The sequence below is a fragment of the Colletes gigas genome, unplaced genomic scaffold, assembly GCF_013123115.1.
Source record: "Colletes gigas isolate AHSC1104 unplaced genomic scaffold, ASM1312311v1 Colletes_gigas_Sc00033, whole genome shotgun sequence".
Lineage (NCBI taxonomy): Eukaryota > Metazoa > Arthropoda > Insecta > Hymenoptera > Colletidae > Colletes > Colletes gigas.
The window spans coordinates 1,839,719-1,862,436 of record NW_025106662.1 but is presented as its reverse complement, the minus strand read 5'-3'; the positions used below and the strand labels follow the sequence as shown (position 1 = coordinate 1,862,436).

The following is a 22,718-nucleotide window of genomic DNA, read 5'->3' as shown; positions in this document are numbered from 1 at the left end:
CTTTCGATCATAAGTTCCAACTCGAACTCCCTTTGCCTCCTGCACCGTTCCTCGCATATCTGAAATTGTATACAAAATGGCAGACACCTTTTTCAGATACTTCTGATAATCCCAGAAAAGAATGTTTCCTCAGTTTTTGATCAGTTAAAAATTCTAATATAAAAAAACTTTTTTTTCGATAAAGGATAAGGTCACCTTAACTGTTTTTTAAAATCTAGCTTTAGCTTATTATCTAACTTTGTAATTCAGTAGCCAGTGGCCGAGGTATTCGACCGGATCGAAGGGCTTCTTTGAAACAATTTCACACATGCCACGTGACAAAGGCTTGCTCAATGAGTTTTTCAGGTACATCCCATCCGGAGACAAATACTCGTCGGAGGAAGAAGACGAAGACGCGGACGAATCGGTGTTTTCTCTATTCTTCTCCATATCCCACAACTTCTCAAGCTTTTCGATGTCCTCCTCAACGAATCCTATCGCCTTCAGCAGTCTATTATTTTTTAAGACGCATAGAAACAGAATTTCCTCAAAAGTTTTGGATGTAAATCACGCTGAGAGTCTTCAACGTCGATGAATTAATTTTTTACATAAACCACTATTACTAGCTTTTATTTATTTTATTTTATTAGCGCGTGTCGAACGTTTAGCTTAAAATTTGCTTACCTAAGAAATTCGTCGGTGAATCCAACTTTCAGTAAAGTAGCGATCAGGCTTTGGCTTAGCGATTTTTCGCGCAAGAATTTTGCAATTTTTTCTTTCGGAGTTGACGCGACATTAGATAGATTTTGTATTTCTTTATTACACGATTTATCTGGTTTTTGAGGTATCTTAGATTTTTTGGCTTCGTTGTGTCCTTTGGAAACCTCTTTTGCATGTTCTGGAAATCCAATCGTAGCTTCTTTGATCATTTTTTTCGTGTTTTTTGAATCGTCTTCTTCTAGTTGCTCTAAATTTGAGTGCTTTAAGAATAGTATTAAAATGTTTTTGTATCGTTACTAATTCATAGAAAAATACAACTTTTTTATGCACGTGTTATAGATTTAAAATTATACGTAACTTATACAATAATAACACAATAATCCAGCGACTAATAAGTAAATTAGGTTACTTTTGGGTTATGTTTTCATTAATTTAAATAATCATCTCTCATTTCGCAGTTGAGTCAGACAAAAACAACACGTTACATCAAAAAAATATCAAATTTGGAAATTTCATATCTATACTTGATCGAAAGACTGAAATTCATCAAAGATTAAAACATTTTCAAATTACCTTGTCCAATTTCGATTCTCTCTTCGTTTCAACGTCCATGTTCGCAACGATATTTTCTTCTTGTTATAATATTTTTTGTTTAAATAGAATAAGATTAAAATTTTAGAGAAAAATTATTTCTACCCAACTAAGATCAGTATTTTTATCACCGTGTGTTGGTGACATTAATAAACAGAGTATAGTAGTACATTTATCAGTGTGCATAGAATTGCAGTGTAATCTAAATGTTAGGATCGCCTTATCGCCAAGGTTTTTTGATCACGTACGAATCGACACACGTTTCGTGATATAAAAGCTGATGCGTGCAACGTCGATCGTCGAAAAGCGCGGGGCAGAATCGATTTGCCCGTTTCTAGAAATCGTAATTTCTTTGTTCTCGTAGTCTTCATCCTGTCGTTTCATCCTGTGCTTCGTTCATCCTCGACTATCAAATGCGCAAGTATACGGTGAGTCAAAAAACGCGACTTTTTTTTTCGTCTTCGGCGTCAAGACATTCGCCTTTCACACATAACATTTTTATCAAAGAGTAAATAAATAAGTAAAAAAAAGGAACATCGATTACTTGCCACGTTAATATTTGCGATTCTATAATTTTTTCATGGTGCAGGTATCGTTTAACGATTCTGTACAGCGCTGAGGCAATAAAAATAGGCTACGAATTAATTCTTTTACGCTCGAAAGTGTACCAAGTTTGTTTTCTTTTTATTAGGAAACGCTCATACATTCAAGTTCGCGTTTTATTATTTCTAAAGCTGTTTTAATCGCGTAATTTCATTCTTGTATCGCAATTTGGCCGAGAAAAGCAAAATGGGAACGGGTTTTATGCTCTAAAACGCAGTCTAAGCTTACATAAACAACTTCGAGACGCGAATTGGTTCGCTTTATTTACGATTGGTTACACCACGAGCGTTGCAGGAAGTGATAAACGGCTTTCATTGTATTTTGTCTGCCACAGAAACACTGGCGATAGCAAGATTTTACTCACGCGATAAGAATCCGCATGGGTTCCATAAAGAGCTCAAAACTAATGCTCCGCTATCTTGAATATGGAACGTCCGTGACACGTTATTCTTTTTGATCAGCTTTTGCAGAATGGTAGATGTCGAGAAACTAAAACTAATGGTATATGTATACCTAATTTTCCATGAGACGAGAAAGCTTATGGAGTTGCAATTTTCTCCTCGTTGGCCAACCCAGTATTAAACGACAAAGTTTAAAATTCAATTCATCTCTAATTGACCCTTGTTGCCATTGACGACTGTTTAAAATGGACGACTATTTCTCGATATTGAATCCTTTGTATTTTTTAAATACATCTACAATGATCGGTGAATTAATAATAAATAAAATTGCTATTTACTTAGGTTTCGAGTGCATCATCCCTGATAACTATTAAACTATGATCTTGATAATTTCAAGTATTGTGCCTCGTGCGATTCACGGAAGACAATGCTATCTGTGCTTAATCTTTTAAGGCAGTGTCGATACTTCACCAATGATCTGTTTTTCATCGAAATTGAAAAACCACTCGTCGTTAAACCATTTCACTTAACGTTAAACCAATCCACTTATCGTTAGAAAGGAATTACTATTAGAATCACTATTACGTAGCAACGCTCAATCGCAAGTTTTCGTTATTTTCATTTCGTTAAGCTCTGTCACCTTTTCTTAGGCATTTCCAATAGTGCAGTCAAAGAATGTTTCAGACAAAAGTGTATGTTTATAATGCTTTTTTCATTAAAAAAGTCGAGGTCAACTTGACAACAACCATGCACCACACCGAAGGCCACACAATTATTAAAGAAAAAAAATAATATAACAACTTTAGATTGATCGATTTTTATTTTAAAGTAATCGAATACGTTTGCTTTCGTTCGTAGAGCAATGGCGTTCAAAACGGTCATCGGAACGCAGCATTTGTCGCGGACGAAGAAGACCAAAATGGCTTCCGGAAAGACTCCGGAGACTCGATTGCACGATATTCGGTGACATCCGAGGAAACAGAAGCGAAAAGAGGCTGGAACAACAGCATCGAGTTCCTGATGTCCTGCATCGCCATGTCCATCGGATTTGGTAACATTTGGAGGTTCCCGTTCACAGCGTACGAAAATGGCGGCGGTGTTTTCCTTATACCATACATAATCGTTCTGTTCCTCATTGGTAAACCATTTTACTACTTGGAGATGATCATAGGACAATTCTCGTCCTCGACGTCCATCAAGGTTTGGAGCCTTTCACCAGCGTTCGTCGGTAATTTTCATTCGTTTACAGTTAAGATTTACAGATAGTTAAAAATATAATCAAAATATATTCAAATCCTATAAATCTAAGAAAAAACTCCTCAGAGACGACTACCAACGTGTAGCCTTATCGTTAGAAAGAAAAGGGCTAATTTTAATATAATTCTTCTTAATAACTTTAATAATCGACTCTTCTTTCGAGCTGTCCATTTGCTTATCCGTCTATTTGTATTCTGTTTTAATAATTCTGTAGCCACATTAGCAGATGCAATCTCACAAAATATTACACAACGCATAATTCATCCTTAGCTCGTCTTCCTACGTTATGTAATTACGTTTACAATGCTTCATTCATTATATTTGTACTCCCGATTGACTCACAACACATTTCTACAATTTGATGTAGAAATAATACCGATCCACATCTTGGAAACTATGGAAGTGTATTTTTTTTAGGAGTTGGATGGGCCCAACTCTGTTCGAACGTGGCGCTGATGACGTATTACAGTTCCTTGATGGCTTTGACGTTGTTCTTCCTGATCGCATCTTTCTCCTCCGAGCTACCCTGGGCGAAGTGCAGAGAGGAATGGGGCGACCATTGTGTGGATTCCAGCACTAAGGCGAACATAAGCGCGAACAGTATGGGCGCATTCGAAGGAGCACGGTCCGAGGGTGCGAACGTATTCGACTTGCTGGTGACCGACGAACAGTTTAAAAGCTCGGCAGAACTTTACTTTTTGTGAGACATTTTTTTATTGAATCATTAAATCATTAAATCACAGACGAGGTATACGAGCACACCATACAAATCGTTCTAGAAAAATTATTTTTGGCTGCGGGAATCAATTACAATAATTTTTGGTCAATAGACATACCCACGAATTCCTACCCACTTTTGAGAAAAAAATTCGAGAGTGTAAAATTTTTCGACAGAATTAAAAAATTTCCAATCGTTCTAAAAAAATTATTTTTAGTTGCAGGGGTCAAGCACAATCATTTTTGGTGTTTAGACATACCCCTGAATTCCTACGCATTTTTTAGAAAAAAATTCCTTACCGAAAATATAATTTCAGGCCAGAAATGTCACTCGACTTGCGTATCTTTAAAACGTCATAACTCCTGAACGGTTTGGACGATTTTAATGTTTCAAATTGCAAACTACGCGTATTTTTGTGAAGAATATGTAGAAATTCTAACAATATTGACAAAGTGGTTCCTTGACCCAGTAAAGTTAGAAAAACCCCATAAAAATGGTCCAATTTTCAAACAGCCACAACTCCTGCAATAGTGAATACATTTCAATGAAATTTTTTCCTGAAGTAGTGCTCACGTTTACCTACAAAAAAAGTATTAGACAAAATTTCCTTACATCGTCAAACAAAATTATTAAAAATCGACAGGTGGTAGGTGCCTAAATTTTTCGTCGAAAAAAAAATTTTCAAATCGTTCTGGACAAATTATTTTCAGTTGCGGAGGTCAATTACAAGCATTTTTAGTCAATACACATATCATCAAATTTCTACGCACTTTCGAGAAAAAAATTCGTTACCAGTAATTGTTCCCCGAAATTTCATGCGAATGTTTAAAAAATCACAAGTCCTGATCGGATTGAAGGATTATAATGTTTCAAAAGGCAAACGGCGCGTACTTTGCTGACGAATATATAGAAATTATAAGAAAGTTGGAAGAGTTGTGTCTTAATTCCGGAAATTGAGAAAAAGTCCATAAAACTGATCCAATTTTCAAACGACCATAACTCCTACAATAGTGAGTATATTTCAATGAAATTTATTTGTGCAGTAGTACTTGTGGATACCTACTGAAACGTATTAAACAACATTTCCGTACAGCGTAAAACAAAATCACGGTAACAAAAAGATAAAATTTGCGTAACATATTACTTTTAGCACAATTTTTGTCAGTTTTCGTAGCAGATATTCGTAAGTAAACATTTTTCGAGAGATGTGTTTTTAATTAAAATGAAATTTAAAGGTTACACTTTTCGATATCAGGAAAGTGGTACTCCAGGAGAAGGACAGCATCGACGATGGGATCGGATTGCCAGATTGGAAATTAACGCTCTGCCTGCTTGGCAGCTGGCTATCGGTGATCCTGATAACGTTCCAGGGCGTGAAAAGCTCTGGAAAAGCGTCCTATTTTCTCGCGATCTTTCCCTACATCGTACTGGTCAGTCTTCTGATCAGAGCAGTCACCCTCGATGGCGCAGGAAACGGGATTTTGTACTTTATCACGCCAAAATGGTCGAAACTTTCGGACTTGACCGTCTGGTACGCTGCTGTCACGCAATGCTTCTTCTCGCTTTCCGTTTGTTTCGGCACCATCATCACCTATTCGTCGCACAACGACTTCAAACACAATATCTACAGGTAGAATTCTTCTTTTCTCTTCCGAAGAAAACGCGCCAAAACTTCGGTTCTCCAATTTTTACGAAACTTTTAGAGCGTATAGTGACCATCTTTGTTTTACAAATCATAGAAAGTAACCGGTAACAAAGAAATAGTGTTAAGCATTAGGGTAATTTTCGAAGAGATACATCATTGTATTAATGATACTGAAAGATTAATAGCTTTAATTTTGTTTGTTTGCAATTTTATCGAATGTTGACGCGTTTTAGGGACGCGATGATCGTGACCAGCCTCGACACGGTGACCAGTATGATAGCTGGTTGCACGATTTTTGGAATTCTTGGTAATTTGGCTCACGAAATGGGTATTACGGATATTGACAAAGTGGTGAGGTCTGGAGCTGGTCTGGCGTTCGTTTCTTATCCCGACGCGATAGCAAAGTTCGATGTTGTGCCACAGGTAAACGCACGATTATTGCTATAACGGAGGTCCGTAAGAAAATATTTTTGGTCAGAGAGCTGTGCAAATTTAAATTGTTCTCCACAGGTATTCGCGGTCCTCTTTTTCGTGATGATGTTCGTTCTGGGAGTCGGTAGCAACGTAGGGATGGTATCGGGAGTAGTTATAGCCTTAAAAGACAAACTTCCAAATGTAAAACTCTGGCAAATCGTAATTTCAGTGTGTTCGATGGGATTTGCCGTCAGCACAGTTTACGTAACGCCTGTACGTATGACATTTTCATCGCAATCAAAAGAAATTCATTTTTTTTTCAAACCAAGTCGAGCATTCGATTATCCAAACAGCCCGAACGTTCGATTAAACTTAAAAAAGATTAAATGTAACGTTTGAACAGCCTGGTTGCATTCGAGTTATGTAATTCGAAATCAATAATCAAATAGAATTCGACTATCTGAAACTATAAATGATATTCGTGTGATAATCATTGTTTGTACAAAATTTTAGAGTGATCGTAAATGATTTAAAACAATATTGCATAGTCAGAAGATGAATTGTATAGTGTCTAACTATTCTGACTATTCTCTTTGCTCACAGGGTGGCCAATTTTTGCTTACGTTGGTCGATTATTACGGCACCTCTTTCGTTGTGTTTATCCTGGCGTCTTTTGAAATCACTGCGGTAGTATGGTTGTACGGTTCGTATTTTTCGCATAATTTTTATATAATTATTACAGTTACACCTCGAAAAATAAATTACAGCTTTAAGAACATTTCTTGCATAGTTCAAACAAATATTATTTTTATTACAAAATAGTTACTTTATTGCAGCATAAATATACGTTCTATCTAAAATTTATTTATTGCTAATCGTAATTTAATGGATGGTATGTTATGTATTTGTTTCTTATTAAAGGACGATTACCCCGTAAATAAATAAAAATAATACCCAGCTAACTGTTTATAACTAATCTTGTTGGGACAGGTATAGAAAATTTCATAGACGACATCGAGTTTATGTTGGAGAAAAAAACGAGCATCTATTGGAATGTCTGCTGGTTTCTCGTAACGCCGTTGATTTTGATAATAATTTTTATATACACTGTTGCAACCTTGTCGCCAGTGACTTATGGCGGAAAAGATTATCCAGCGTCGGCACACGTGGCTGGCGTGATTATACTCTGCATCGGCGTTTTCCAAATACCATTCTGGATGGTAGCGGAAATGGTGAAGAACAGACGTCTGCCATTTTTGCAGGTACCATGCTTGGTAGTGAAATACTCGTGGAGTGTCTCCCAAAGAATATTTTTTAACATCTTCCCGCGTTGATTATTTGTTGTTTTACCAATCGTTCCTGTTTCCGTCGCAGAATATAAAAGCGTCCTTTCAACCAACGTCAGAATGGGGGCCAAGGAAGACCAAGTACAAGGATGCCTGGTTACTTTTTAAAGAACAGAAAACGAAAGAAAGGAGTCTCAGGACGCAACCCAGATGGCTCCAATTGATTTGCATACTGCTGCGTGTTAAAATGAAATAAAACGGAAGGAACACTTTTAATCTGGCATTAAAGTGGTTCACCAATCGATGCAAAGAGAACTTCAACAAAGATCAATAACTTACAGGAAAGGTTGTTGATCAAAATTAATACCGATAAAAATTGATTCAAAACGTTGCAACGAAACTGATCGATTGGTTCTCATTTTCGCAATGGCCATCAAACACGATAATATAGGAAACTTAGGTGTAAATATCATTACAGTAACGTGACAGTTAAGTATATTTATTTAGAAATTAAATAATCAATATACAGTATGGAGATATCTACAGAATGGTAACGATCGAAGTAGCTAGAAGACCAGATCTTAAAGCGAATTTCTTAATAGTACAGTCGCTATCAATCTGCTCCAATCAACAACTCCACTATTCTCAGTCGTTTCTTGCTCAGGTTCATCCTCGATATCCTTTTGGCGTCCTTGAAGTCTTTCCATTCTTTGTACTTGTTCGGATCTTTTGGGCCCCAATTGGAACTCGGTTTGAAGATCTGAAATCACACGAATAAAAATAAAGAAATTATAGTTTATATCGTATTATGTTATTTTTTCAATTGCTCACGTCCAAAGCATTTTTATGTTTGTTCTGTATCCTCGTGACAACGATCCAGAGTGGAAACTGAATCACTCCCAGTGCCAGAAGAACCCAACCAGCGACTGAAACAGTATCAGAACAATAAAAATACGTATAGCATAATTATCGTACGTTTCCTTTGGGTAACAATGTTTTTACCGTAAGCGGAAGTTGGATAATATTCGCCGTTGTAAGTGAGAGGCGTCAACCCGTATAGAAAATAAAGCAGAATCGAAAAGAGAGTCAGAGGTGTCAAGAAACACCAACAGGTCCTCCAGTAGAAGGACGGTCGGGTGCCAACCATGAATTCTACGTCGTCCAAAAAGTTATCGATACCTATGCGATGAGAATCGATTAGAAAACTATAGGACGAAGGGCGAAGCCAACGAAAAAATCCACTTTTTGGGAAAAATGAAACAAACTGACGGGACACGTTTGTTCCAATTTACAAAATCATCGAACAGCTTTCAAAATCGATACTGTAAAATAGAAAAAATCCCTGACTTTAGCCTAGAGGGTTGTGGATTTGACTAATAGAAACGGTTTATTTGAACATTGTAAAGTTCTAATTTTGTATGAATAATAATAACGACTATTAAGAATAAATTTGCGAAGATGAATAATAATATATCTTGTAGCTCATTGTAATTTTTATCGATTCTTTCGTGGACTTTGACGTAATCTGTGGGAAACGCGAATAATTTACCGTATACCCAAGAAATTCCAATCACTTCGAAGGAAGCCAAGAACACTATGATGAACGTTCCACCGAAGTAGTCTACCAGGTTTAGAACGTATTGTCCTCCCTGTAAGAAAAATTAACATCCCTTGTAAGTGAATTCTCAACTGTTCAGTATTTTATGAAATTTAAACACGTAATGAGACTCACTTGCGTACAGTAAACGATTCCGATTAAAAAGCCGCAGCTCGTAACACCGGCAGAGATCTTCCAGTTTGGAACTTCCGGGAATTTGTCTTTGATGATGCTGACGATGACGTTGGTGAAGGCCACCGTGGTGCCTATTCCCAGGACGAACAGCATCAGGAAGAACAATACGGCGAAGAGTTGAGGTACCACCGTGAATCTAGCAAGTGCCTCGGGATACGAAATGAAGGCAAGACCTGTACCACCGCGTACGACTGTGCTGATGTCGTCTTTCCCGGATTCGTGAGCAAGATTACCCAAGATACCAAAGATCGTCGTCCCTGCTATCAAACTCGTGGCCAGATCCATGGTCGTCACTACTGTGCAGTCTCTGGAAAAATTAGTTTCCTTTGAATCTGCCCAAGAAAGACACAAGAGACTCAGAATATGAATAACTAGCAATACCAAATGCAATTTTGTGACGTGACTTAGAAAAATATTAAAATTATTAAAATTAGACAAATATTCTTTTCTCCACAAAAATGTTACTGAACAAAAATATAAGACACTTGGAATATTTATATATTTTGTATATACAGTTTCTAATGCCAGGATGGCACTGTGTAAGTCATTCAATGAAGAACAAGTAGCAACGTCGCCATTGTATTCGTTCGAATCAAAGTCAAGAATCAAGACGGAAGTAGAAGATCAGATGCGATTTCGATTACCTTAATACGTTGTGATTGAATCGGTTGTAGGAGGAGTACATGGTGACTGCACCGAAGCAGACTCCAAGGGAGAAGAACGATTGGGTTACAGCCGAGTACCAAACGGAAGGATCGAAGATTTTCTCCCAGGTTGGCGTGAATAAAAATATAATGCCGTCCACGGATCCCTCGAGCGTCACTGCCCTCACCAGAAGCGTTATCATGATCACGTATGGGAACAGAGCAAGGAAGTAAGCAGCTTTCCCGGTGCTCTTGACGCCATTGCTAATCACTATGAAAACGCACACCCAGCTGACGAAAAGGGCGACGACCAGCTTCCAAGATGGCTCTCCGAGTCCTTCGTCGATTCCGGCTTCGTTAAGGACCACTTGGCTGGAAAATAAATGTTGCACTAACTCTTAAGTGTAGTTACAAATAATTATTTCGACGTAAATTAATCAATTGATGGAAAATAATCAACTGTGGTTCGAGACACAAATTTCTATAGTGAAAAGTGTTAGCAGTCAAAAGGATAAGATCTATTGTTGTCCCAACAAAGCTTTTGTAAATACTTATAAATATTAAAGATGACTGTCTTCTAGACGAAGACAAATAGTTGACATTAATTAAATAGATCTAATTGTAAAGTTCTGGAAGTTGAAATTTTACCCAAAAATAGAACAGAAATTATGCAACGACTCGATGATTGTTTATAATGATATTTGAGACATAGATTTAACACTCACCGAAAAAAGAAATCGGCTGAGCTGCTTTTGTTGACGTTCGTAGTCGTGTTGTTGGTTGACGTGCTGTCGAAACAACCGTCGCCCCATTCTTCCCAGCAAAAAGCCCACGGAAGAACCGGTTGAAAACTGACCAACAGGTAGTACATTGTCAATGCCATCAGGGAACAATAGTAAGTGACCACCGAGAAGACTGACACGGCTACGCCATAACCGATCCCTGAAGTGACGAAGAAACACAAACATAGGGGTAGGTTGACCAATCATACGTGTACTATGTCGCAGAAACGTTTACTGTAGGAAAAAGTGACTTCTGCAATGTTTTTAAACTGTATCTGACACAACGATAAGGATAATTTAAAAATAAAATATAAAAAAAATTGAATAAATATTTATCCTCTGTAGAGTTTTTGTTCTCACATTCCGTACAGTTACACTAGTGTAAATATGAGAAGTGTATTTTGAAGTTTGTCTATTATACAATTAATTGCCACCCTTAAGTATCTGTGAGAGGGCTAGAAATTTTAGGTCTTCAACCCCTGGATTGGAGCGGCCATTGCACATACCTTTGAAGGCTGACGACACGGACCAAATTTCCACGCACGACTTGCTGCTGAATTGTCCCAAGATCATCTCCATGTAGTAAATAGGCTTGCCAATGATGAAGAGGACGATGATGTAAGGTATGAGGAACGCACCGCCCCCGTTTTCATAAGCTGTGTTGGGGAACCTCCAAACATTACCGAGACCAACCGAGAACGCCACGCAGGACATCAAGAATTCGATGTCGTTCGTCCATTGCTCGCGCTCGTTTTTGTCTGGAGGATCTCCAACCCCCGGCTGCTAAACGAATCAAATAATTTGTACGATTACGAACATTGGTACAGTACGAACATTGATACCATTGAATTTGATAAATGTGTATATAAGTTCAGTTATTCTCCATCGAATCAAACAATTATTTATATATTTTCGCGTTATCAATAATTTGAAACAACGTATTAAAGCAAATACCTCTGTGTTTGATAAATCAGCAACCCTGTATAAGGGTGCAGTTGTTCTTCGTCGAATCGAACAATTATTTACATATTTTCGCGTTATCAAACATTAGAATCGTATTGACAGGCTTTTTGGACGATAAATAACTTGAAACAACGTACTAAAGTACACCATTGAGCAACATTTTAATGAAAAAAGAAAATGGAGTCGTCAAACGAGAGGAGATTTATTAACGTTCGTAATATTTTGTGGTATATTTAAAAGATTGAACGACTCGAATGATTAGTAAAAAATTTCTTAGGGTTACGAAAGATCCCAGTGAGTCATTCGAGGGTTAAAAGTGGCTCGTGCGTGGGAGCGTGGGTGATTCGAGTTGTGCTCGACGTTCGACTCGAGTTAGAATAGATCCTAAAAGGTAACTCACCCTATTTTCGTGTTGCTTGTCGGTCGTGGATATTACTGAGAGCCTATACGAACCAGCCACACCATCGTTGCTCGCGAAATTGTTCTATGAACGGAAACGCAATAGTTTGACTATCTTCTTCTTATTATCTAACAAATTGCTCGTTGCAAATTCACACTCCCGGTTTCTTCGATTATTGTGCCGTTTACGTAAGGACGCATCAACGAATATCTCTCTCGAATATGCTTCCATGCAACCGAGCTATTAAAGAGCAATTACGGCGAGATCCCGTTGAATTTGTTACGAGCAATATTCTCACCGGAACAATGCTCCATTTACGATTCCGTCGGACAAGGAAGAACGTTTCTAAACAATCGTCGATCGGCTTAGAACGCGTCGAACATTTATTGCGAGAACAGAATTATTGGGAACAAATTGAAACTAAAAATAAGTGTATAATCGTCGGATTTCTTAGAGACGTTTCAACATTGGCCAACGTTGTTATTAAGATAACTGAAAATTAAGCCACGATACAGCTTTACGACTGCAATTTAGATTAGCTTCTCGAAATGAATTTGATATTTAAAGCAATAAATCATTTGCACTTTCTAAGAACCGTTTATCAAGTCTAACAATTCGGAGACTATCGTCAAACGATTGAAACCACTGTAAGGCCTTTTTTCCAATCAACGTTCAAATTTTTACGTATCGTTTCGTTGGCAAATTTTTTGATTCTCACAAAATATTATCTCAATAGAATTTTTTTCCAGGTAATTCGAGCAAATTTTGGATTAAAAAGATGTCGTATCGTAACGATTGTTCTTTTAATAACTCGTTAGGTAATTGCTGCAATTTCTATTTTATTCACCGCGACTCGTTATTTGTTATAATTCGAAACGTCGGGGGAAAAAGATACGAACCTGAGTCATAGTCACCCAACGCACGCTGCTTGCAAGAGTCCCTCTTCGGCGATCTTCACGAGGCAAGAGCTTTTGAAAGACTGATCGACGACATTTAGTCACCTAGATCGACCGTGTGTCGTGAGAAATCTTGACAACTGGCAGTGTCATATTTTCATTTTCGCGTTAACACCGTCCACTTATCAATTTCACTTTTCACGGTATCGCCTAATTGGATATTTCGGCTGTCTGCGAACGGCACCCGACACGCGAAATCAGCATCCGGCACGCGACCTCGAAGGCTCTCGATCGTCTTTTACAAATACAACGCACGGCGTCATGATTTTTGCATACGACAGATTAGAGGAATGCCACGGACGCGATCCGAATGTTCTGTTTGCTGATGGTTTTGTAAATTGCGGATTGTTTTGTAAATCGAGCGTGTCAAACGATCCACGACAGGAAAGACGATACGGATCTACATGGTCAACGTGTCTCCATTGAGAATCGCAAAAACTCTTTTCTCTAACGCTACGTCCATTGTGTCTGTTTTAATCATTTAATTAGTGGGATCCTGGTAATTTTACGTAATTTTTTAGCTTTAACGTTACTTCAAAATACTTGTCGAATGCAAGTTTCGTTTCACAAAAGGTAATATTAAAAGAGTGCAGAAGGCTCGCCTTCTAAAAGGCTTTGGTAAATTATAGCGCTCGAAATGGTGAGATATAGTTTAAAAAGCTTTCTCAGATATTTAAAAAAATTAATCGTTTGATAGTACGAATTACGTTTTATTAGTACAATATACATATTTGCAACGTGTGAATTCCATTTTATTGGTAAGTATGCAGTTGTATCCCTTTATTATGAAATATTTTATGAGATATATCGTACGATTTGTAAACATAACTCGTACTTATTAAAAAAATGTAATTCATACTGTTAAACAAAATTCATTGTTCAAAATTTATTTCTAGATGCGTCGTAAATTAGACCTAAAAATTTCCAGTCGCCGCATTCGGACAAAAATTAAACGAAAAACGAGCATGAGATAATGCAAATAACTGCAAATTAAACTTTATTAAAGACAAGGTCGTCTCAGAGCCATAATATACTAGGTCGATGAATTCATATTACAAAGTCAAAAATGTATAGTCTGAATTTAAACAATTACGATGATCTTGATTTTTCGAGACAAACATTTTCAGTTTAAGTATTAATTTTTGGTGAAAACATTGTCCATCTAAACTGTCGAAATTACTCGAAAATCGTACTGATTCGTAATGCACCTTAAACAACAAGAAAAATTTATAATAAAAAATTTCGTCCTTGACTAAATCACTAATCCAACCGAGAAATATGTTTTCCTTGCAATTTTAACGTTAAATATCTATTAAACCTTTGAACCGTTCGGTCGTAAAACTATGTCAATAGGTTTAACGTTACAAGCACTGTGCAAAAGCGTATTAAAAAGTGAGCGTTACACTAGAGTCTCGTTCTTTCTTAAAAGAATACGTTTACTAGTTTTCCTTGTGGTCGGTTTTTTATTTCTTAATGTTAATCTACGAACGCTATCAAGCATAACCAATGCAGCAATTAATAGTGACTTTCTCTTTGTCAACCTGAGGCCAGCCATTTCTAAGAAGAATTGCCCTGCATTCTGCGCGCCAAGACAACAACGTTACGCGGTGACCGTGTTAAATCAGATATTATCGGTCAGATTCTTGTATCTTCAAACGTTAGACTATACAGGGTGTTTCTAAATCCTTTACTGATCGTTACGATGAATGTTTTCTTGCTAAGTTGCAACCGTTCAAAGTTACTCGTCGAATAGAATATTCGAAGAATCAGCAAAGATGCAACGTACAATATTTGTTCGTCATCGAAACGAGTGCAATATCTTTACGATTGGATGAGATCTTCTAAAATCACTTTGCATACGAGAAACTGCTTAATACCCGCCATTTTCAGGAATAGCTAATTAAGTTTCTATTCCTGGGAATCGTTGGAAGGGACACGAGGAGTTTTTAGGTTCACTTGAATCACACAAATGTGCAAGTAGTCTGTACAGAATTCGATTTTATTTGACACTATTTAAAAAAAGTCTCCACGAAACCGCTTCGCTGACTGAAATTCCTCTCCGCGATGAATTCTTTCCATTCCAGGCGGATCTTGGGATCTTTCGGGCCCCACTTTTCTTCAGAAGGACGGAACGCTGCTTTGACGGTCTACGAAACAGACATCGACCGTGAAAATTAATTATTTTTGTGAAAATTACTCGCAAAAGTAGTTATCAAACTTCCCTATTCAAATTTACAATACTATTCTTTTTTCTTTTGTTCTGCAAGATGCTTTAAAAGGGTGTAAAATAACTTTAGAATGGTAAAAGATATGAAGAGAAAGCTGAAACAAAATTGCACAGTTTTTTCAAGAAGTATTTTAAAGTTATTTCGAAAAGAAGAGAAATTTTAATGTTTTCGAGTAATTTCAACCTCTTAAAATTTTGTTCAACGTTAAAAAAATGGTTTTATATAAATATTGAATGAATTCAAGCCAACTTATCAGTTCGTGTAATCGTATAACCGCTCGTGACAAAATGACTCACTTCGATCAACGACGACGATCTCTTTTGTACCAGCTTCTGAACCATCAAACCGACGATCAAGAGAATTCCCAAAGAGAACAGGAACCATCCAATGCCTGCAAACATTCCGTTCAATTTCCCACTCAGTTTTATTTATCCACATCCACTTTAAGACGAGTTACAAACCTAAGGCGTATCGTGGAAATTGTACACCGTCGTACGTGGGTGATTCGTAAGTAACGATCGTGTACACTAGAATGATGATCATCAGCACGGGCGTGACGAACGCCCAGCAGAATCTCCAGTACCACGACGGTCTTGACCCCAGCATAAATTCAATGTCGTTCAGGAAATTCGACACGCCGTAAATCCAAAAGATCGTTACCATTTCCAAAACGCCCACGATTATCGCCACGAAAGTACCACCATAATAGTCCACCAGCGTTACGAACCATTGACCACCCTTGAAGATCAGATTTAGTCCAGTTTTATCGAACGTCGATCAACTTTTTCCCCCACTCCGACACTGTGTCACGTGTTCGATGGAAATCGATTCATATGACCGAGTAAAAATTGGTTCATATATTCGGGTAGAATTTTATTTATATATCCAGGCAAACAAGCGCCTCGTACTACATCTGTAGTATATCTGGAAATTGTTTTATCTAACGAGGTAAAAATTATTTCTTATACAGAGTGTTCGGCCACCCATGGGAAAAATTTTAATGGGGTATTCTAAAGGCCAAGATATGACGAAAATCAAGAATACCAATTTGTCGATGGAGGATTCGTTAAAAAGTTATTAACGTTTAAAGTTCCACTTGTACCGAATTTTTTCTCGAAAATGCGCCGGATTTCGGAGGCATGTCTATTCACCAAAAATGATTGTAATTGACCCCCGCAACCGAAAATAATTTTTCCAGAACGATTTGAAATCTTTTTTTTTCGTTGTAAAATTTCACACCTCCTCGAATTTTTTTCTAGAAAGTAGGTAGAATTTCGGGGATATGTCTATTCACCAAAAATGATTGTAATTGACCCCCTGCAACCGAAAATAATTTTTCCAGAATGATTTGAAATTTTTTTTTTCGTCGAAAGGTACCTAATTAGATTTTCGGTAAGGAACTTTTTCCCGAAAGTGCCTAGGATTTCGAGGATATGTGTAATGACAAAAAATGATTGTAATTGATCCCCACAACCGAAAATAATTTTTTTAGAACGATTTGAAATTTTTTAATTTAATTATTAATAACTTTTTAACGAAGTTTCGTCAAGAGATTGATATTCTTGGTTTTCGTCTTACTTTGGCCTCTAGAATCTCGCATTAAAATTTTTCGCAGGGGTGAAATTGCTTCATATATTTGGATAGAATTTTATTCATATATCCGTGCAAACGATCGTTTTATATATTCGAGTAGAAATTGATTCATATACCTGTATATCTGTAGAAATCGTTGCATATATCGAAACGGACAAATGTTTCATGTATCCGAACAAATGGTCGGTTCACGCGTTTAGGTAAAAATTGATTCACGATATTTGAGGTAGTACTATATTATAAGAGGACTTATTGGAAACCATCTTAATTATCTGTGCTATTGTACATTGTCTCTACAATCATTTATTGTATATAAATACGTCGCTTTAAAGTTACTGTGAGTAGTTTAAAACTTATCGTAGGTCGCTAGATATTTACCGTGATAGATTTAATGGACTTTTGCAATTTGCAAGCGCTATCCAGTCAGAAATGAGTGTTTGCGTATTACATTGATAATAGCAAAGGTATTAAAATGGTCTGTCTCTAGTGTGCAGTAAGAACTAATATTAGAAGAATTTTTCCGTAATTTATGTAACTTCCTGTGCAGGAAATTTTCTTCGCAGTTCAAATAAATTTCACAAAGCGATTAAACGAGCGTAGTCGATTTGTTTAACGTGTGTTGTTGTTTGTTGCATAATGAGAAAGCGAGACAGCAGATGTAATTGCTGTGTATTAACAATTTGCGTCCAGTGTAATTTAAATTGTTCGTTCTTGTGATTATACTAATTCTGTCTAAATATAATTCTTCTCGTTAATCATACGTAAGTCTTATACTTACAGGCGTGATGTATACGAGACTGACGATGAATCCTAAACAAGAAACCAGAAGTACCAGCTTCCAGTGAGTCACTTTCGAATAGTGGTCGCAAAGAACGGCGAAAACAGCACCGGCAAGGGCCACCGCGCTTCCGATACCCAGCACGAACAACATCACGAAAAAGAGGACGGCGAAAAGCTGTGGTACTACCCTAAAACGGGCCAAAGCTTCCGGGTAGGAGATAAACGCGAGGCCAGTACCGCCTCGCACCACACTCGATATATCCGTGGTGCCCATCTCGTGCGCCAAATTCCCAAGGATTCCAAAAATTGTGCAGCCAGCGATCAGACTCGTGAAAGTGTCCAGTGTAGTGACAATCAATACGTCTCTGCAATCACAGATATAATTATCCGTTATCTCAATCTTATGGGACGAAACTAGAAAGATTTACCCCTTCTTACTGCATCTGAGATTTATCGAAAATACACGAAAGTTATATAATTGGGTCTCTCTCGGATAATTCAAGGTGTTTCTGACGTGGTCCTCTAAAGTCATATTTTCTTCAGTAAATTTTTGAATCAAGTATTCATGGGTGATTATAAACGAATTTTATTTTTGTATCAATCAAATTCAAAAGTCTTACCTGCTTATGTTGTGTCCAAAGTTGTTGTAAGATGAATACGTGATGATAGGTCCGAAGCAGACGGACAAAGAGAAGAAACATTGGGTAATGGCGGCGTACCAGACGTTAGGTTGCCAGAGCTTGTCCCAATCCGGCGTGATGAGAAAGAGGATCCCGTCGACTGCACCCTCCAAGGTCACCGACCTGATCAGCAAGCCGATCAGGACAATGTAGGGGAATATCGCCAGGAAGTATGCAGCCTTCCCGGTGCCCTTTATACCCCGAAACAGCACAACGAATATCGTTACCCAGCTCAGTAAGAGGCAGATCGTCAGCTGCCAAGATGGCACCCCGATGCCATCCTCGATGGAGTCGTACTCGTTCAGAACGATTTTCCTAAACAAATTCATCGTTGTCGCGTGGCTAAGATGCTTTTGATTCGCGTAAATCTCGAGAAAGCCATCAGATTAAGAAAATTAACTGAATGGGCAAACTACAGATAATAACTCTAGATCCTCGTGGCAAACATAATGACTACTTAGTACAAATCGAAAAATAAGTGGAGGGAACCGAGCAACAATGTAGCTTTGTGAAACATGTGACAGGAAGCCATTTTGGTATGTCGTGAATTGTTTAAAAAAATACTCTACGTTCGAAAGATATATGTGTATGTAGATAATTATAAAAACGTGCCAACGTAATATTTTACATTTAAACTCGTGTTTAAAATAATTGCATATGATGATGTGGGGGGAGTTTGACAATACAAATGGAGGAAAAGCGTGGATAATTTGAACGCCTCCATCTATTAATACCGTCATGAATGGCACACGATTATGTCTGAATGCGATAAATATGTATAATTCTATTCGAATTATACCAGTTTTTATGCAAGTAAATAGAGATTCCGTTTTATCAACGATCTGTCTTAACAGCTGCTCTCGAGACTTAGATCGAGATAAACGTGCGACTAGTTATCGTGCATCGTTCCTTATAAATCTAATTTAAGTATGTCACACTGTGTTATACATAGTGCGCATGGCGCCATTACGATTCAGGAAACTATACTACCGCTCATAAATATGGAAGACACTTGATTATTATAACTCTAAGAAACGAAGTCGTCCAACGATCTTCGAAGATTGCAATATTGCTACATTATGACAAACGAACTATAGATACAATTAAATAATTCCAGTCGTACGAACGAAAAGTTTTAAGTATTAGGGATAATCCTACCCCGAAACCTATTTTGTTATAAAAACTGCTTGTTTTTACTGTAATTAATGCGTTCTGTCCGTGTCAAAGAATCACCAACCTGAAGTACAATTCCGCGGAGCTGCGGAGGGTACCATTGTTTAGAAAAATGGCCTGATTCTCGATGTCGTCCTTCGGAACCGAGTCGACGCACTGACCCTGCCATTCCGGCCTACAGTAAGACCAAGGTAATTCTGGTTGAAAACTGGCTACGAGATAGTACAACGTCAAACCCATTAAAGAGCAATAGTAAGAGACTACGCATGTAGCTGCGAACGCCTGACCGTATCCCAACCCTGGAATTAACATTTGCGTCAGCTCTATTTACCTCCGCGACACAGATCTATTAAGAGTGTTCGTACAGCTCGAGAAAGTGCACTGGTTAGCATATTCCATTAATCATTGAACCACTCATTTCATACTTCTATGGTATATAAACGTGGCTGTTATACCTTTTATATATATTTTTATACAGTCTATTTTACGTTTACAATTTATAAATCTTGATGACTCCTGAGATATGTATTCCATATTAGCACTGGGAAATACCAAAACAATCAAAATGACCAAAAGTTTTTCTTTGCTGTAATTTTCTATATGAGAATGAGTGAACACTTATTTGTATTATACATTTCTTCAAATTTCTATCGTTTTCATTTCTTTGGTGCAAATAGATACACTATAATCGTGGATAGTTATAGCGTTAACATAAAAGATGATAGATGAAATTCATAGCGTTGATCACCTTTCATCGCCGGAGCCATGGCCCACGTCTTTGCGCACGATTTGTTAGTGAACTGACCCAGAAGACCCTCCAAGTAGTAAAAAGGTTTTCCCACAAATATCAGAATAATGATGTAAGGTATTAGGAAAGCGCCGCCTCCATTCTCGTATGCAGTGAATGGAAACCTCCAAACGTTCCCAAGGCCCACGGAAGTGGCTATACACGCCATTAAAAATTCCAGACCGCCTCCCCATTCTGCTCTCTAAAGAAACAATGCAAAAAATATATCTATACAATCATTTATAAAAATACTTTACCTTCAAACATTCGTTATAATCGAATAGTTTCAGAATTTTATAAACGTATGCATTCTTAAAATTGTCCTTTTATTATAGCTGAACTGTTTAAGAAGTTTTAAATATTTTTGCTTTAAAATTACGTACTTGGCAAAATGATTACAGTAACTGTAATCAAACAGTGTTTCAAGTCGAAGTCGATTCGATATATAATTGTTGTCTTATCTAAACAAGACCATCTAAATATCTCCATTAATTTTGACGATAATTATTTTATATGCAATTTAAATATGTTATTTTTTTTTTCTATGCGTATAAGTGCAAACTTTTACACAGAGGACACTTTGTTTAAGTCCCATAATTAAAATGAACAGTTGTGGATCGTGTGTGACCCAAAAAATAAAATTCACTTAATGACCCGGCAATTGTTCGAACTTGATAACAGATCCAAATTTATATTTCAGGATCGAGTACTGATTTTCTGATCGGAACCATCGATTATTTTGAGTTGCTTGGAGAAGCAATTAGAAGACCAAGCTTCGCGAGTTTGCCCGTGTTTATTTCTTGATTTTTCCAGCGTTTCGTGCGAAAATGATTTACCACCTATTCTAGTGTTTGCACGAGCGAAGGTGTCATACAAATATAAGCGGGAAAATGATTCGTCATGCGAGAAAACCGAGCACAGACGAGTCGAAGAGTAAACGAACGCGGACAGGTGGTTTATTATCGTTCCTATGCTGGAAGCAATCGTTAGTCGCTGGTCGTTGGAACCAATTCCAAGCAGACGATATTACGTACAGGGTTGTCAGTTCCCGCAGGTGGTTTCTCCAGATCGTTCGACCCTTTCGATTTCACCGAGTCCACGAAATCGTTCCCCTTCTGCTCACCCTGAACATTTTCCATCTGGAACGCCTCGTTCGCGTAACCATTTTGTATCTGCAACACGTTTCGGTCCCGTAAATTAAAATCTCCGCTCTGCGCCCTTCGTTACGAAACATAGTTACGAAACATCGTTACGAAATGTCTCACATAAACTCCGTTCTCCAATTTCTCCATGTCGTCCGTGCGATGAATTCTCCAGAAAAATTTAAAATTTCCTTCGATCGTTCACTGTTTGCTAATTCTTTCCCCTCGAGGGAACGCACTGCCGCGACAATATCCTTTCCGTAAAAAGACACTGATGCATTAACGCGTGAAAATCCATCACCGAATGTTTCCTCGTCCGCGACTTGCTCTTCGCTGCCGCAAGACAATGGCCAGGTTCGAATAATCGCGATACTTGGAACAAAAACCGCACTTCCAAAAGATGTCACCAGGTTGTTATGTAATTTCGAATAGTCTTGCAGACGATCTTCCGTGTTCCTTGGAACGGAGAGCCACCGACGAGGAGGGCGGGATCGCTCGAGGTCGGGCGTAGAGGTGAACAATTTGTTCGTAAGGTCATGGAATTGTGGTCTTGGACGATCCGTAGGACGGAGTCACGCTCTGCGAACGATTCGTCCGATGGAGTCTGGTCACCGAGCTGTCCCAAAGACCGACATCGACGAAGTAAACCTCGCTTTTAACGCGCACGTCGATTAGATATGATCGCCGCGAAACGTTCTCCTTCGTTCTTCAAACTTCATCCGTAGTGGCTCTCTGTTAAAGCAGGATGCGCCGACAGTCGCTGAAGGTACGTACAGTGAACGAAATAATGATAGGTTCGTCTTATTAACGTCAGATTCACTGTAGTTTTGTAGTATAAATGTTCATTTTGTTCGAAATTTTTTATGTAATTATCGTTATACGTTTTTGAAATGAACGTATAAACTCCTATTAATATTAACCCTTTAGACTCCAAAAATTCATTTTAATAAAAGCAACTGGCTACAATTTTGCAACGCTATTTTAAGGAATATTAAAATTGTTCTTTTTCCTCAGAGTCATTTATAAATGTTCATAATTTTAAATTTCTTAATTGATAAATATTTGAGAAGGTAACAAACAGAACTTAATATTTAGTAGATCCTACATTTTGTATCCCCTGAAATATCCTTTTAGACATCGACTCTGTTAATTTATCTAAAGTTTCCAATTCGATTTGAGACCAC

At 37.7% G+C, this 22,718-nt stretch overlaps 3 protein-coding genes across 5 annotated transcripts; 1 reads left to right on the top strand and 2 right to left on the bottom strand.

Moving 5' to 3' along the window:
- Positions 1 to 1,597: 1,597 nt before the first annotated feature.
- LOC122402153 (sodium-dependent nutrient amino acid transporter 1-like) lies at positions 1,598 to 7,902 on the top strand. 2 transcript variants are annotated; one of them, XM_043404735.1, is made up of 9 exons: positions 1,598 to 1,718; positions 3,153 to 3,522; positions 3,969 to 4,251; positions 5,525 to 5,899; positions 6,148 to 6,337; positions 6,425 to 6,601; positions 6,932 to 7,031; positions 7,319 to 7,590; positions 7,703 to 7,902. In XM_043404735.1, exons 1-9 carry the CDS (start codon positions 1,704 to 1,706, stop codon positions 7,868 to 7,870), a joined length of 1,950 nt encoding a protein of 649 aa, XP_043260670.1. In that variant the 5' UTR covers positions 1,598 to 1,703; the 3' UTR covers positions 7,871 to 7,902. The 2 variants fall into 2 exon arrangements, with proteins under 2 accessions (XP_043260670.1, XP_043260671.1); XM_043404736.1 differs by lacking the exon at positions 6,425 to 6,601.
- Positions 7,903 to 8,218: 316 nt separating this feature from the next.
- LOC122402154 (sodium-dependent nutrient amino acid transporter 1-like) lies at positions 8,219 to 13,359 on the bottom strand. Of its 2 annotated transcripts, none has more exons than XM_043404737.1 (10): positions 13,095 to 13,359; positions 12,196 to 12,279; positions 11,339 to 11,615; positions 10,776 to 10,992; positions 10,051 to 10,422; positions 9,347 to 9,713; positions 9,164 to 9,263; positions 8,617 to 8,793; positions 8,446 to 8,540; positions 8,219 to 8,374 (listed from the first exon to the last, which is right to left on the bottom strand). In XM_043404737.1, the coding sequence occupies exons 1-10, from the start codon at positions 13,101 to 13,103 to the stop codon at positions 8,228 to 8,230; spliced, it is 1,845 nt and encodes a 614-aa protein (XP_043260672.1). In that variant the 5' UTR covers positions 13,104 to 13,359; the 3' UTR covers positions 8,219 to 8,227. The 2 variants fall into 2 exon arrangements, with proteins under 2 accessions (XP_043260672.1, XP_043260673.1); XM_043404738.1 differs by having other exon boundaries at positions 11,339 to 11,612.
- A 1,778-nt stretch (positions 13,360 to 15,137) lies between these two features.
- On the bottom strand, positions 15,138 to 22,235 carry LOC122402075 (sodium-dependent nutrient amino acid transporter 1-like). The gene is made up of 9 exons (XM_043404590.1): positions 21,658 to 22,235; positions 21,427 to 21,564; positions 20,354 to 20,594; positions 19,670 to 19,904; positions 18,373 to 18,747; positions 17,751 to 18,117; positions 15,841 to 16,117; positions 15,676 to 15,770; positions 15,138 to 15,298 (listed from the first exon to the last, which is right to left on the bottom strand). Exons 1-9 carry the CDS (start codon positions 21,682 to 21,684, stop codon positions 15,161 to 15,163), a joined length of 1,893 nt encoding a protein of 630 aa, XP_043260525.1. The 5' UTR covers positions 21,685 to 22,235; the 3' UTR covers positions 15,138 to 15,160.
- Positions 22,236 to 22,718: the final 483 nt, after the last annotated feature.

What these genes read in the sequence shown, in the direction of transcription:
- LOC122402075 (XM_043404590.1), bottom strand. Translation starts at nt 21,684, where the DNA reads ATGGAGAAATTGGAGAACGGAGTTTAT. An exon ending in AATTGGAGAACGGAGTTTAT is followed by an intron (nt 21,565 to 21,657) that starts GTGAGACATTTC and finishes AACGTGTTGCAG; the next exon opens with ATACAAAATGGTTACGCGAA. An exon ending in TCCGCGGAATTGTACTTCAG is followed by an intron (nt 18,748 to 19,669) that starts GTTGGTGATTCT and finishes GAATTTGTTTAG; the next exon opens with GAAAATCGTTCTGAACGAGT.
- LOC122402154 (XM_043404737.1), bottom strand. An exon ending in ACAAGCAACACGAAAATAGG is followed by an intron (nt 11,616 to 12,195) that starts GTGAGTTACCTT and finishes TGATTCGTTTAG; the next exon opens with CAGCCGGGGGTTGGAGATCC. An exon ending in TTATCCAACTTCCGCTTACG is followed by an intron (nt 8,541 to 8,616) that starts GTAAAAACATTG and finishes ATACTGTTTCAG; the next exon opens with TCGCTGGTTGGGTTCTTCTG.
- LOC122402153 (XM_043404735.1), top strand. An exon ending in CCTTTCACCAGCGTTCGTCG is followed by an intron (nt 3,523 to 3,968) that starts GTAATTTTCATT and finishes TATTTTTTTTAG; the next exon opens with GAGTTGGATGGGCCCAACTC. An exon ending in GACGTCTGCCATTTTTGCAG is followed by an intron (nt 7,591 to 7,702) that starts GTACCATGCTTG and finishes TTTCCGTCGCAG; the next exon opens with AATATAAAAGCGTCCTTTCA.